This window comes from Panthera onca, chromosome F1 (genome assembly GCF_046562875.1).
Source record: "Panthera onca isolate mPanOnc1 chromosome F1, mPanOnc1 haplotype 2, whole genome shotgun sequence".
NCBI classification, from domain to species: domain Eukaryota; kingdom Metazoa; phylum Chordata; class Mammalia; order Carnivora; family Felidae; genus Panthera; species Panthera onca.
Genome location: NC_138355.1, coordinates 9,187,851 through 9,203,077, shown reverse-complemented (window position 1 = coordinate 9,203,077; position 15,227 = coordinate 9,187,851). Strand labels below are relative to the sequence as shown.

General features: G+C 38.8%; 1 protein-coding gene across 4 annotated transcripts in view; it reads right to left on the bottom strand.

The window, feature by feature from the left end:
- AKT3 (AKT serine/threonine kinase 3) overlaps positions 1–15,227 on the bottom strand; it is a 305,967-nt gene that overhangs the window by 158,680 nt on the left and 132,060 nt on the right. For 2 of the 4 annotated variants that reach the window (XM_078440956.2, XM_078440957.2), the window contains exon 3: positions 13,565–13,690. The exons of 1 other annotated variant lie outside the window; for it this stretch is intronic. In XM_078440956.2, the coding sequence (XP_078297082.1) occupies positions 13,565–13,690 (126 nt within the window). Of the gene's footprint in view, positions 1–4,622; positions 4,737–13,564; positions 13,691–15,227 lie in introns of those variants that run through there. One more of the 4 variants, XM_078440961.2, reaches the window with a different exon arrangement.

The following is a 15,227-nucleotide window of genomic DNA, read 5'->3' as shown; positions in this document are numbered from 1 at the left end:
TTATAACTTTAAGGAAAGACAGAGATGTCTCGGTTTCCATTCAGAATTCTGACTCCAAATAAGCTATCCTGACTTTAAAAGGTTTCAGTCATAACCATAAAGAGGCCTCTGGGTCTTTACTATAGCACAAAAACAGTATGTTTCAAAATTGGGTATAAGTGGTGCATTGCAAGATAAATGAAGAGTGTACATTGGAATAATCAGTTCATTTGTCTCCAGCAGAATAAAAAAATCTCATCTTCTACCTTTTCCCAATTGAGTAGGGAAACTTTGCTTTCCACTACATCTTTCTCCAAAATTTATTCTTTTTAAATAATTAAGTACTAAGCCATTATTTTGGCCTATTATCAGCTGCTTTCCTGTAACATTAAGATTTTACGTGCATTATTTCCCTTTAATCTTCCCAGTAAAGTTTTAGAGGGTTTTCATTATTTCCATTTCACAAATAAGAAAATGGAAGCTGTCTGGTTTTTCAGTCACTAATTCAAAATCATCAAGTCATTAAGGTTATAGAGCTGAATCTCTAATCCATGTTTTCTAGCTCTGAATTCTTGGCTCTTCTTGGTATGTCATGAACTGTTTTAGGAATGTTAGCTACTTACAAGAGAGGAAGTGAAGTTTTCTTTCTTTACAACAAACTTTGTATATTACACTTACCAGTTTTCTGCAATTAATCGACAGAAATAGGTGACCTACAGAGAGTACTGAAATTGTTTTCCCCCAAAGTAAACTGACCAAACTTCTTGTCTAGTATTTGTGCACCAAAAATAATTGCTATCTATTGTGAGAATACAAAACTTAGAAACACCAATAAACTTTTATCACATGATCATAAGATAGGGAAAGTTCTAGATGACAGATGAACTGTCAAGGAATAATACTGTTTCAGAAGTTCTTTACAGAAATTAAATTTGAAAAATGTCTTTCTGTCAATATTAAATTACTGGTTCAAGGTGGAGAGTACATTTGGAATATGTATTGGCCAAAAAGTTAAAAACCGTACAGGAAATAACATGTAACATGTAACATGTGCCTGGATTCGGATATTGGAATTTGTTCAGGCTTGTCAATGTAAGCCAACCCTGAAGATTTCTTACAATAGTCTAAGAATCAAGAGCCATTGATAGGAAAACAATAAAAATGTAACTTCCTATAGGCACAGAAATTCCAAATATTTGCTGAATTATGTCAAGAATATAGTTTAATGAAATGTCCTCTTTCCCCAGGGCCATTGTGAAGCTCAAAGGAACAATGTGTATGAAATACTGCTATAAAGAGAGTATTGCATGTTTATTTTTAATCACTTTATAAGAATATCCTATAGAGACAGAAACTTTAAACTTCACCAGTGTGCTTTTGGAAGCAGTAACTGTTGCTGGTTGGATGATTCAATTATCATAAACTATTCTGGCGTGTTTCAAAAGCAGTGCCATTTTAAAACATAAAAAATGTCTAAAAATGCAACCATAGTAATAGATTCTGAGAGCATGGGTTGGGGGGTGAGGGAGAAAGACAATGACAAATTGGTCCAAAAGGACACTGAGACTTCATAGTTGGAAGACGATTGTGCTGACAATTAGTAACAGGAAGCAGAGCACAAAACAAATGAATGAAAAAAGCTGAACCAGCAATGAAAGACCTTATTATAGGGCAGCAACATTATTGTAATAAAGGGGCAATGTACTCTCCTCCATGAAACTTTCACACAGCCACCCTAGTCTCTTTTCTCTCTCCCTGCATTTCATTTTTCATTAGCATCTGCTTGATTATGTATTATTTCCAATCCAAAAGAATGCCTGCATAGTGTTCCTAAATTCCAAGGCTTAAAGGTCCTTCCCTGCACCCTGGCCTTGGGCCTCAGTTAACTTCACTCAAATAAATAAATAAATGCTTTTAAATTAGTATAAAGATATGGAGGGAAAAGACAGGGAGTGATTTAGACTATAATGGCAGAGAGATCAACAAAACACGTGTCCTTCAAGTCCAATCTGTTAAAAATGCAACGATCGTGAGTCATATGAAATATCCAGATGATTATGCCTCTCATAATCAGTCTCTCCTATGACCTCTCGGACATAATTAGAAAAGCAAAGCTGAAATGGTCACATACCAGTGAATCCTCTGCATTAAGCTTCAGTTTCCACAAAGAGAAGCAGCTCAGAGCTCTGAAACAAATCTTCTCACGCTAGTTGAGAATCACCAGATCGGATCCCTGAGACCGACATATAAACTAGTCTAGAGGCATGGAAAGCCCACACTTTCTGAACTACCCACACGAGAAAACCTCTCGCCTCAAGACCCCGGGGCAGCAGGAGAGGTTTCAGTTAAGCAACAGTGCGCAAAAAATCACTGCCCTTGAAACCTGCAAGTTGGGGGTTTAAGAGTTCACATGATCACCGGCAAACTCCATGAGCCTCATACCCTGGCTATCACAAAGCAATAGTATATATCCTGGAAACCTGTTAGTGGGATTAACATACCCATAAAGGTCCTCAACAAGTGGTGGTTGTTGTTGTTGTTGTTATTATTATTATTATTATTATTATTACTACTACTACTACTACTTCTCAGCAGACTGAATGTCTCGAGAAATTACCATGTTGCTGACTGGCAAACCACTGAATATCACAAGAAAGAATCGTATGGATCCTTCATTGTAACCTCCCTGACACCACATGTGACAAAACTCTGGAATCCCTGGGTGGTGGCGGGACCAGTTGATATTACCAGTCGTGTTGATAGGAATCTATCAAATAACCGGCCACCTAGCTATCACCTGCATGCTTGTCCCCCTGCTACAGAATAAGTAAGAATTGCTGTGACATAAAATACATCTCTCAAGAACAATGAGAATCTGCTATTAACCCACTGCGTATAATGGCTGGCATACGGTGAAGTTTCTGTGGGTGCTGACTAAACATTACTTGAAGAGAGCTGTCGTCTGAGCCCTGTGTATGCTTCAACACACTCCAGCCAGATATCAGACGGAACTCTGCCTTCTATCTGCTTAGAGGCTCTGGGAAAGTTTCTTAATCTCTCTAGATCTTGGTTTCAGTGTCTAGTTTGCTTGGATTTTTAGGTAGTTTTATTTCATGTCATTCCTGCCGTGACATAATGTGATCACATAAATAAAGCACGTTGTACATAGGAGGCTCTTAAAAAATGTCAATTCTCTTTCCTTGCTTCCTCAAGTCCCTCTTAATTTCCTATGACAGGCAAATACGATGGGCATATAACCCCTTTTAGTCGACAATTAAAAAAATGAATTACACATAAACATCTACGTTCTAGAAAACAAAAAATTAAGTTAAAAAATAAGTATTAAACAAATAAATCAGGTATGTATCCACATTTAATTTAACCAAAAATGATCTATAAATGTAACGAGCTCATAAATGAGTATAGTCAGAAGAGTGTGTGGAAAGAATGATTCTGACCCTTCAGAGATGGAAGGGCATCATGGAGGACAATGCTGGGATCGGTGACAAGATAAAAAACAACAGTGCACACAGGCTGGCTCATGTTGGGCAGCGTTACACATTCAGCAAATTTTTACCTGCAAGACCGAGCTGGATTGACCTGTTAATAATTAACTTAGTGCAAAAGAGTACACAAGCGTGTGGCTGAACCCACATAGCTGCTTCTCATGCCCAGGCTGCAGGGGGAGAGCCTCCCACCCAGTGCCCCTCGCCCACTCCTTTCCACACCACCTTACCTCTCCTTTATCTAAGAAGTCAGGGTCTTGTTTTTAATAAACAGATAAAGAGATAATGTACCCTTTCCAAGTGAAAAGCTATCATTGGAAACCTTTTTAGCTGAAGAAAAAACACTGCCTTTAAGATGGGATTTTAAAATGGAGTGCTACTTTGTATCAGTAAAATTATTTTATACTCTTCAAGGAGAGACGAGGAACAGCGATGTTACTGCAAGAACCGAACGTACAACACCAGGTCAGCTAAGGGGGGCGAGTGCCTAAATGTGACCCTGAGAAAACAAGTGTCTGGTATGAGCACGGCATTCTGCTACAGATTTCAAGTGCCATATTTATTCCCATCATTTATCCTTCTTCCTCCTTTGATATTTTTCACTCTATACAGGGATAAAAAAATAACATACCATCTGGAGCTTTCATTCATATCTGAGGATTTCATACTCATTTAAATCAACAATAAGAGATTCAGCCGAAGTTTCTCAGAAATAACATTTCAAATTAATGCTATTCCCGTTACCTGGAATGTACTTCATCTTTTGAAATCTTACTCTTTCTCCAAACGAGCACAATTTCCAAGAAGCTCGTCTTGATGATCCAGTCCTTAACGACCCTCCCTTTCCTAAACTCTTACTCAATGTGTTAATTGTAAAACTTACTTCAGAACTGAATGAAACATCTCAAAATACCAATTCCAAGGATTTGTGGCAGATTTTTGCTACTAGATGATAAACCCTCCAAAGCCAAGGGCTAACCCAGGTCTGTGGATTATGAAATGAACACAGGCACAGGCTTCAGAGTCATTCTGTGAAGCACGGGCTGAAATCCTGGCCCGGCCATTTGCCAGGTAAGCGAGCTCACCAAGTCACATAACCTCCCTCTGTCTCTTTAAAATAGAGAACATAATACTTACCTCAGAGCGGTGTGAAGATTAAATGAGATAACATATGTGAAAGGGCCTGGCACATAGTAACGCTCAAAGAAAGGTTGGTTTCCTTCCTTATTTCCTTCTTTTTTCCCTCAGTACCTGGTACAATGTTGAGAACACAATAGACCCTCAATAAAAACTTTCTAAATAGCCATTAGAACTTAGATTTCCTAAAAATATGCTTAAATATTAATTGTGATAACTCCTATGCTTCCAAATTGTGTTACTTTAAATCATAGGCACACGAGGCAGGAAATTTCAAAAACAGAATTAAGTGAGGGAGGCTGTTGGTTGGATAGTGTGTCTAGGAAAGAGAGTCAAGGAGAGAGTCTGAGGTAAAGTGTTTGAGAATAATTCAGTGAAACTAATTACACGCAGGGTGTTCTTTTATGTCAGTATCTTTGGATAGATGGTAGTTAACTGTTGACCTTAGGAGAAGTTCAAAGAGAGAGGAGGAAGGGAAGGAGGAAGAAGAGGAGGGAGAAGAGGAGGGAGGAGAGAAGGGAGGGGAAGAGGAGAGGAGGAGGGAGGGAGAAGGGAAGAAGGAAGGGAGAAAGGAAGGAGAGGAGGGAGAGAAGGAAGGCTGGCTCTGCTGGGGTCTCCTCACATCATTTAACATAAGCTACAGAAACTCATCACTCCTTGCCTGCCTTCCCCTAAGAACAAGTCCCAATGCATCTTCCACCTTATAAAACAGTAATCATCTAATGGAAGAACCAAATTAATCAAAAACTTTCCACCAATGGATGGTAACCAAGGGATCCCCTCAGGATAGTCAGAAAGATATGTGAGGATTTTATTCCTTCTATTAAAAAGTGAAAACAACTTCTGACTAAAATAAGGGGTAACAACAGTCACGTGGACCAACCACCCGTGGAAGCTTTGACTTCCCAAAGGCTTGAAGGTTTGAAGAATCTGGTCTGTGCCCCACTCCTCTGAGGCCAATGAAATGGGGCTGGCCTTGCAGCTGTAGTGATGCTTCCTTCCTTGGCCAGAGGTGGCCATGGCCATGGTTTGGGGGTCTAGCTCATGTTTAGTTACAAGGACTAGCTGTTACAGATCAAAGTCCTTGGCATTAAATGAAATTGGGATTTCTTCCCCCAACCAACCCATAGAAACTGTCTTCAAGTGCAAGACAGCACTGCAAATAGTTTCTACCTAAAACTTCTAATGATCTTTAAAGAAAATCCAATCAAGTAGTTTCCTTGCCATTCCAATGTAATGTAGCTGGAAAGGGAAGGATGGCTGTCACTTAACTCAACCGAGCAAAATTACTGCACATCTCCTATTACATTGAGACTTTTATTTGCACACCCTTTCACAATTTACAAAGCGTGTTCACATACAGCATCTCATTTAATCCTTACCATAATCCTGAGAAGTGGGTATTATTAACCTTCGTGTCTAAAGATGGGAGCACCGGGGTGGCTCAGTCGGTTAAGTGTCAGACTTGGTTTTGGCTCAGGTCACGACCTCATGGTTGGTGAGATCAAGCCCTGCGTCAGGCCATGTGCTGACAGTGCTGAGCCTGCTTGGGATTCTCTCTCCCCCCTCTCTCTGCCCCTCCCCTGCTTGTGCCCTCTCTCTCTCTCTCTCTTTCTCTCTCTCTCTCTCAAAATAAATACACAAATAAATAAACTTAAAAAAAAAAGATGACAAAAATGAAGACCAGAGAAATGATGTGATTTGCCCAAGGCCACACACTCGTAAAGTAGCAGAACCAAGACAGATGACCTTCCAGCACACAGACCTTGTCACAAATGTTGCAGGAAAATTTTTACATGAGCATACACAGTCACTGTGCTCTAGAAGTTTATCACTCCCCTGGGTTCTCCATAAGCGTCCCCCAACTTACATTCCGATAAATGAGGCTATGGCAGTAAAGACTGCAACTATAAATTAGCTTCAAGTAAATCAGGAAAGGGGGTGACAGAGAGCTCAGAAAAGTCACGAGGGAAGACTCGTGACAGACGTCTGAGCAGGTCACTTACAACGTTCTAACGAAGGAAGTACTAAAACAGTGAGACTATCTAATAGGAAACTCATGTGACACACAATGTAAATTTATGTCCATAAAGGACGTGATGCTGAGGGGTGCTGTCACACCTAGGAGCCGCATCTGAAACCCTGAACTCCATAGTCATGTCCATGAAAACAGGATTATACTTTTTCTTTTTGCATGTTTGTTGTGTAATGCTGAAAAAAAGAAGGGAAGAATAGACATTCTGTGGAAATTTTTTCTTATCATATCAGGGTGTGATTTGAATGGCAGGAAGAGAATGTGTGACTGAGTATGGCATTATTATTCTTTGTAATTTTCTACAAACAATCTCCCTTTAAAGTGATTTTTAACAAGGTTTTCTCCTTTCCCCGTTCTAAACTTAGTTTATGGGTTAAACTTTGCAAATAAATGATTACAGTACCCCCTAGAAAATATGAAAGAAAGGAAGAAAATCTGATTACAGTTGCACTTATCCACTACATGATCAAATTTTAAGTAGGGGCTCTATTATATATAGTGAGACGCCGCTATTACAGGACATAACTCTGTTTGCCTAAAAATCTGATCACAGGCAAGGGGAATAAAAGCACCAAATCTTCAAATGATCAAGTACATAAAATAAAAATCACTGAAAACAAAAATGAGGTTAAGAACTTTATATGTAATTCAACCTAATAGAATGTAGCAATATACGTCAAAAAGTATGGAACATTAAAGAGTAATAGAAGACAAAGTGAATATTGAAAATACACAGAGTATAAACATAGGTATGATTTGGGCAAGTGTTCGATTGTTGATACATGATACATAAAAAAATAAATAAATAGCCATTCAGGCTCCTCTTGCAAAAAATGGAAAAATGTGAGATTTTTCTGAGCTAAGGAGGTGATACTTGGAAGTTTTTTTCCGAAGATTAATCTATCCTATGCATTGCTCCCAAATACTCCAGAGAGGAGAATACTTGAAGGCAAGAGATCAACTAGGAGACTTAATAGTCCAGGGAGAACCTGATGAAGAGCTGCCCCAGGATGGTAGCAGGGAGACTGCAGAGTACGGAAACAAGACGATATCTTGCTGACCGACTGGCTCATGGAGGGAAGAGCGCCATTTGCTTATGGATGTCCCCTTTCTACCGTAACCTGGTAGGTTCTTCTTTTTATCAGATACTGATTTGGACACCTAATGCATAAAAGCCTCCAACGGTTTCCAGCTGGTTTCCATTAAAAACATCAAGTTGGTATTTAAGATCTTTCACAATCTGATTACAAAGTATCTAATCTTGTTTTTTCTCCAACATGAATGCTCTATCTACCTGTGATATTGTCTATGCTATTCACAAAATAGGCTCCTCATTAATTCTGGACTTCATGTGCGTATGTTGTTAACCTCACCGTGAATGTCCTCCTTCTTCCGAAAACTTACATATCACCTATCCTCCAGAGCTCATGCTAAAATCCTTACCTAGTCACCCTAGCTTACCTTTACCTATTCTCTCAACTTCTATAAAATTCATTCTGGCGACGAATCTCATCATTCCTCCCACTGCAGTGTGTTGTGAATGTCTTCCACAGTCAATGACAAATTCCCACATTCAAACATTGTATCTTATACTCCTTTTAGTATCTAGTATGGTTCTAATGATCAATAAACCCTTTAAAAGTGAGCTAGCCAGATCTCTTGTAATTCTTCTATATTTATGTGGTATAGAGTTACCCTAGATTTATAGGGTTGCTATTCTAGGTTGTATTATATGTTATGTAAGACTGAGAATCAATTAGCAATTTCTCTATCCCCATGAACAGCCACAGTGAAAACATTAGTAGAAATCGCCTCATTTTTCTATGTATTTAAAATATCTTTTATACTACGTATTCAGAGGTAATGATGTCTTTTTGGTAGGTTTAAGCCCCCTTACTTTCTTACAAAAAGAAGAAAAATAGGTTAATGAGTAAACATTTCATTTCAAAATTGGCCTAAGAAATGCAGACTGACCTATTTTTTAAAAAGCTGACTGAAGAAAGGTTTCAGAGAGGAAAGAGATATGGTCAGAATTTGCAACACGGAATAAGCTGGATTTCTGGGAGGTGCTACTAGAACACAGGTTGGCACGTCTCTCTTCCCACCACTGAGAGTGAAAGGGAGTAGATAAAAAGGCAGCTGAGCCCCAAGACACACGGACAAATGTCCAAACTCTCCACTGAGGAGCTGTTTTACTCTTCAGTTGGGCTGGTAACTGTCAAAACATTTGAGACCATGACTACTGGGTAGACCAGCTACTGTGCTCAAAGTACGTGTGAACGCAGCTTTATGACAATGCTCGTGTCTTACGTATCCTATATTATTTCCCAAATTGTAATGTTTCCTGCGCAAAAATAATCTCAATCTATAATTAGCAACTGACCAAATCATAATTCTGATTAGAGAGGCACTTGGCTTGAAAAACAATGGTTATTTTTACTTACATTTCTACAGTACGATATGTAGAGAGGACCTTCGCATAGAGTTCATATATGATCCCCCAAAGGAGGATGAGGTCAGATCTTTTCATCCATGTTTCAGGGGCTTGGAGAGTTTACATTCTGCATGCCAAAGGCTATCTAGCCATTTAAAATATCGTAACTCTGACCCAAAATCATATCTCAAGGCTCTCAATCTAGGGAAAACGGCACAGAATGGGGACAGGGGAGGGAAATAAAATGCAAATGACAGTAGATGAATTTGACTTCTAACCTTGGCACTTAGCTACCACTACCTAGTAAGGTAACTTTATACAGATCACTGAATTTCAAAAGGCCTCCTTTTCCATCTAAAACTGGAGAAATCTGGACTATTTGTTTTCATTCATTCATTCAAAAATGGTTATTAAGCCCTAATAGGTAGGCACTAGGAGATAGAAGATAAATAACACTAGGCTCTTTACCCTAAAATAACTCGCAGATCAGCAGAGGAGACGTAACACATGAACAAATAACCAAAAACCACTGTGACAACAACAAAAGAGACTAGCTTGATGAAAGGCAGGGAAGAGTAATTTAGTAGGAATAAGGATGGGCATTTAAATGTGAATTAAATCTTAAAGGATGAAAAAAATGATCCAGACAAATAGAGGCCACAAAGCCATTCCAGTCAGGGGGAACAGCATGAACAAAGCCTCAGAGCGGAAGAGCTGTGGAGTTTGTGCAGGGAATCAACAAACACAACAAACAAGCACAAACGCTTCATTGTGCCCACATGTGACCACCCAGAAGACACAGGAAGCAAGAGTTGAAAGCAGAAGTCAGACTGATGAGATCCCCACGTGATATACTAAAGAAGCTAGACTTCATCCAGTAGGCAATGGCAGGGCCATCACAGTGGAATGGTACGGTGAGGACTTAACTGGGGAATGGTCCCTGTGACAGTCACGAGAAGGTCAGAATGTAAGTGGTCGGTCGAATCTACAGGCAGAGCATCTAGTTAAGAATCTACAATAGAAGACAATAAGCTTGTTCTGGGGTGATTATAGTTTGATTTACAGTTCAAACACTAATGAGCAGAAACAGAAATGGACTGGGAATGGGGTGAAGATGTGAAGGCAGTGGGGGGCGGGCGTAAAGGCATGGAATAGATTCAGGTTTCTGCTTAAGACAGAACTGACATACTGAGGAGTGGCACCTGGGAGGCTCAGTCAGTTGAGCGTCTGACTTGGGCTCAGGTCATGATCTCACAGTTCTTGGGTTCAAGCCCCACGTCAGGCTCTGTGCTGACAGCTCGGAGCCTGAAGCCTGCTTTGGATTCTGTGTTTCCCTCTCTCTCTGCCCCTCCCTCACTCCTGCTCTGTCTCTGTCTCTCAAAGGTAAATAAACATAAGAAAGAAAGAAAGAAAGAAAGAAAGAAAGAAAGAAAGAGAAAGAAAGAAAGAAAGAAAGAAAGAAAGAAAGAAAGAAAGAAAGAAAAGAACTGACATACTGAATACAGGGGGAAGTTGACAAGATTATCTTAAATTCAGCTTAGGACAGGTTGAGTCCCAGAAATACCTAGGCAGAGATATCCGGCAGTGAGTTGACTATAGTAGCCTAGGGCTCAGGAGAGAGGTCTGCCCTGAAGATACATCTTGTGGGAGAATAAACTGCATACAGGTGGTAACTAAAACCTTCAAAGTGAATGTGACCACCCAGGAAAACGGGGACAAAATGAAAAGCTTCCTTGACCAGAACCCAGTTATGTACCATAATCCACGAAACAGGCAAAGGAAGGAAACCAGAAGAGGCATCCCAGAACACAACAGGAGAGGTCACCCCAAGAAAGAAGTGGTGATCGATGGCATGAAATGCAGCCCAAGAGGTCAATCCAGGAAAAGAACAACTGAGAAATGTCTACTGGTCTTAGCAATTAAGTGGTCACTGGAGAACTTACTGAAAGTGGTTTCAATCAAGTGACTAAGAAAGAAAGCTAGACGGCAATGGATTGAGAAATAGAAATATATAAGCACAAACTAACTTTTTGGAAATTTTAAATCTGAAAGGAAGGAATGTGAAATTTAGTGAAGATTGGGGAGAGGGATTCGAAGTCCTGGCCGGGTCTCATTCTTCACTTTTTCAGACGGATAAAAAGCCTATTTTGGTAAAACTCAAATAAAACCCACATATATTAAATTGGAAGTAACGTTTTTTAATTATCAGGAAAAACAAGGGACTCATGTAGCCATCAATGGAATATACATATACACATATGTAACATTTTCCAACATACCTTACAAGTACCTGGCAAAATCATCTCTTTTTTCACATACTCCAGGGGGCCAGGGACAGAGGGAAACTGTTGGCCAAGTATCCCTCCCTTGCTCCAACTGTTCCTTCTCTTAATGTTTCATAAAAACATTATGGAACACTAAGGAATATCCTTCTCCCCTGCTTTAACTATTTAACTCCTATTCACTCTTCGAAGGCCTGCTCAAAATCCCCCTCACAGAATCTCAGCATGTAGGAGACAAAAAGGCCTTGCAGGCTCATGACATCCATGTGTTTCTCCCTCTATGCTGAGAGCTTCAGTGAACGATCCCTCTGAGGTCATACTCGTGCCTCGGGGCAAAGCTGGAATCTGAACTACTTCTTCAACCAGCGTCCATTTCACAACTCATCCTTAGGTCCACTTAAGACTGCAAGGAAGTCAAGCTTCAAGAATAATCTATCTTAAATAGTTGATTTAGTGTAAGACCCATGTTAATACACTTCTGAAAACTAAGGACCTGGTCTATAACTTCACTTGTTGGTTTGTCAACTACCTACGACTACTTGATGATAGAAGGAAAGATTACAGATGTCAACTAATACTTACTTCGTGGATAGGCTGACTGTCAGTCACTAAATAGGATCTCTCCCCCAGAGTGCAGTATTTATTTCCGCCTCTGCCAGTGGAAGTGTTGGAGCAGATGTTGGCAGACTGTGACATACAGTATGTCTTTAAAACTTGTTGGGGTGTGAAATTCATAAGGTCAAAAAATGCTGCATTTTGATCAGCAGATACAGGAGTTCTGTACTTTCATAAATCATTTCAGACAAACCAATACCATTTGCTAGTAAGATAGAGAAACTAAGAAACTGTACTGGCCTTATGGAGGAGATAATGTATGCTGTTAGGGTTTTAAAAGCCAATTTTTTATCATTTTAAAGCAAATGCTCGCTCAGAAGATCTTTAGAGTGAAAATGTGCTCTTAAGTCAACACAAAATACAAGATATTACTTCAATTGACAACAGGATTTTAAAAGTAATTTTCTAGTCAGAGAAAGCCATAAACATCTAATGAGTATTCCAGCGGGGGAAAAATTATTTCCTTAACCAATACATACACATTAAGTGTTCTCACTTGTTAAAAAATGAAATCCCTACATAAGAATCCATTTATATAAATAGAGAGATGTTTGGGTCTTTTAAGTTAGTATTCTTATCACTCAAATGATTTCACAAACCCTTTGGTTTACTGCTTTATCTTACTCTTTAAAAAATTAAAAGATACTATCCATAAAAAGGCTGGGGCTCCATATAATCTTAAAATGACTTTTATGACATTCAAGGACTTTTGTTATCTTGGATATTTTGTTGTTGCTATTTGATATTTTTTATTTTTATTTTTTTTTGCTTCCATCTTAACCTCCTACCTTTTCCAAATGTAGCTAACAGAAAACAACACATAACCAAAATCAAAATTAAGAATGGTGTCTAGCTGAAGATTTTATCTCTGTGTTTACCTCTTATGCAAGTTTATTTTAACCTAACGTAACTTTTTAAATGCTTCATTTCCACGTTAACACAGAAAAACCCTTCTGTTGATTAATCAGTAATACAATCAGCCTAAAGAGCCCAGCATTTCACAGCAATGTTATTTGTTGCCATTATCACAGGCAGCACCATCTTTCAGTTTATTTTGTGCTGTCTTCAAGAAAATATACAGTCCCTAAGTCAATCTTAATTACAAACATTTTTCTGAGATACTTGTAAGGAAGAAAAATTTAACTTCAAACATAAAACCTCCCCAGAAAATAATTTCTAAAGTAAATCATTTGTTTCTCATCAGATGATCAACGAAAAGAGCTAAGATCATGCCAGGAAACCGATCAGAAATGCACTCGGTACCGCAACATCTTACAACCAAGTTCACTCTAGCAACCAAGTTCAAAGGTCTCCAATCATATTTTATGAAGAAAGGCCTGAGGTACATATTTGGGGAACTGTATTTACCACATTTAGGTTCTAACTACATAAAATCTTATACTGTATTGCCTTAGAGAAGGCCATGTATTATTGATAATCAAAGCTGAGAGTTTCCCTGCTCTTAAATACAAACCTGAACTCTTTCATAGGCTTCTCATATATCATAAGGGATCTGACCCATGAGGTCACACAAGTAAATAGACAGGAGGTGAATCAACAACTATAATTAACTTACTTGCCACTGAAAAGTTGTTGAGGGGATAAGGTAAATCCACATCTTGAGGCTTCTCTTTATATCCAATGAATGAGCCATCTGTCTTCAAAAGGAAGTATCTCGGCCTCCAGTTTTTTATATATTCTCCTACATGAGGAAAGCATGCATGTTAATGCTGGGGGGAAAAAATGAACAGCAGCTTTTATGTGAAAAATCAATTATGGTACAATATATGTCCCACAACACTGGCCTCCAAGAATTTAGTTAGGCAATTTTCTTTTAACTTAGCTTACAAAAGAAAATACATAAGCCTGCAATTAAGATTCAATAAAAACTCAAACATGTTTTGTTTTTAATGATTTCACACTTTGATAATTCATTTGCACCATTATTTCTTCAGAGAATCATTCATCTGAGTACACATTTTGTTCAGTTTTTCATTTTATCAGATGGGCTGTTAGAGCATATTTCAACCATTTTAAAAAGCCTTGGTAAATCATCCACACAGTATCAAGGAATTTCGATGAAAAACACTTATCATAAGGAGGAACATGAAATGGATGTTTATCTTCCAAGTACTACTGACTAATTGTGTCATTTTTTAAGAAGAAAGAGGGGAAAGTCTGTTTTCACTGTTAAATCTTGATCGTAACTTGTTTTAACAACATTTTATTGTTCTGAATAGGGAAATTATCCTCTCTACAATGCTGTAAATAAGTCAAGGAAATGAAGGAACATGGGTGAACAGAGCTTAAAAACCATACACACACTCACACACATTAATAACCGTGAGAACACGTGCTACAATACCAAGCACATGATTGTCAAGAAATGCACTTTATCAAATTTTAACATAAACTGTCACCTCTCTTCCAAAAAGTAAGTTTTTAGCAACCAGATCACAAGTTGCTTACCTAATATGGGACTCTTCTTAATTTTAAGAAACAGGTGTTCCGTGATACCGTAAGAGATGGAAGGCTATCTGGTCTCAAAACTGTCCCCTCTCTACTGGATATTTCTACCTGGTTCTTCAATATCAAATGTTTAATCATAGTACTGCAAACAACTGAAAACAGCCCAACTTTCCCTACAAATCAGCCTCTTCTCTTGATCCCTGTTACCCAAGCTCAAACACCTGGCTGTTGCCTCCCCTTCGGCTCGGTCAGTACTGCCTTCCCCAGTCTCCTATTAGCCTAGCCTGAATGGGGCCCTCGCACCCTGCCTTTCTGCTGTTGTGCCGTGACCACCCCGCTTCCTACTCACCCCCTTCCATCCCAATGCGTCTACCACCTCCAGATTAATCCCATGGCTGGGTGTACCACTTCGATTGCATCACCTGTCTGCTCAAAAATACTCTGACTCCCTGTTTAATCAAGTCCTTAACAGAAAATGTAAGCCCTTCCATAATCTCACCCCAACATACATTTCAGATATGCAGTGTGCCTCTGAATCAGCAATTCTCAAGGTCCTTCCCTCACACCTCTTTATACTATTAACTGTTACTGAGAACTCCCACAAGCCCATTAATGTAGATCACGTCTAGTTTACTGTATTAGGAACTGAAAAGAAATTTTAAATTCTTCTGTCACTTCCTTTAAGAATAACAATAAACTCATTACATGTAACATAGCTAATATATTTTTATGAAAATTATATTTTCTAAAACAAAAAAAATCAGCAAGAG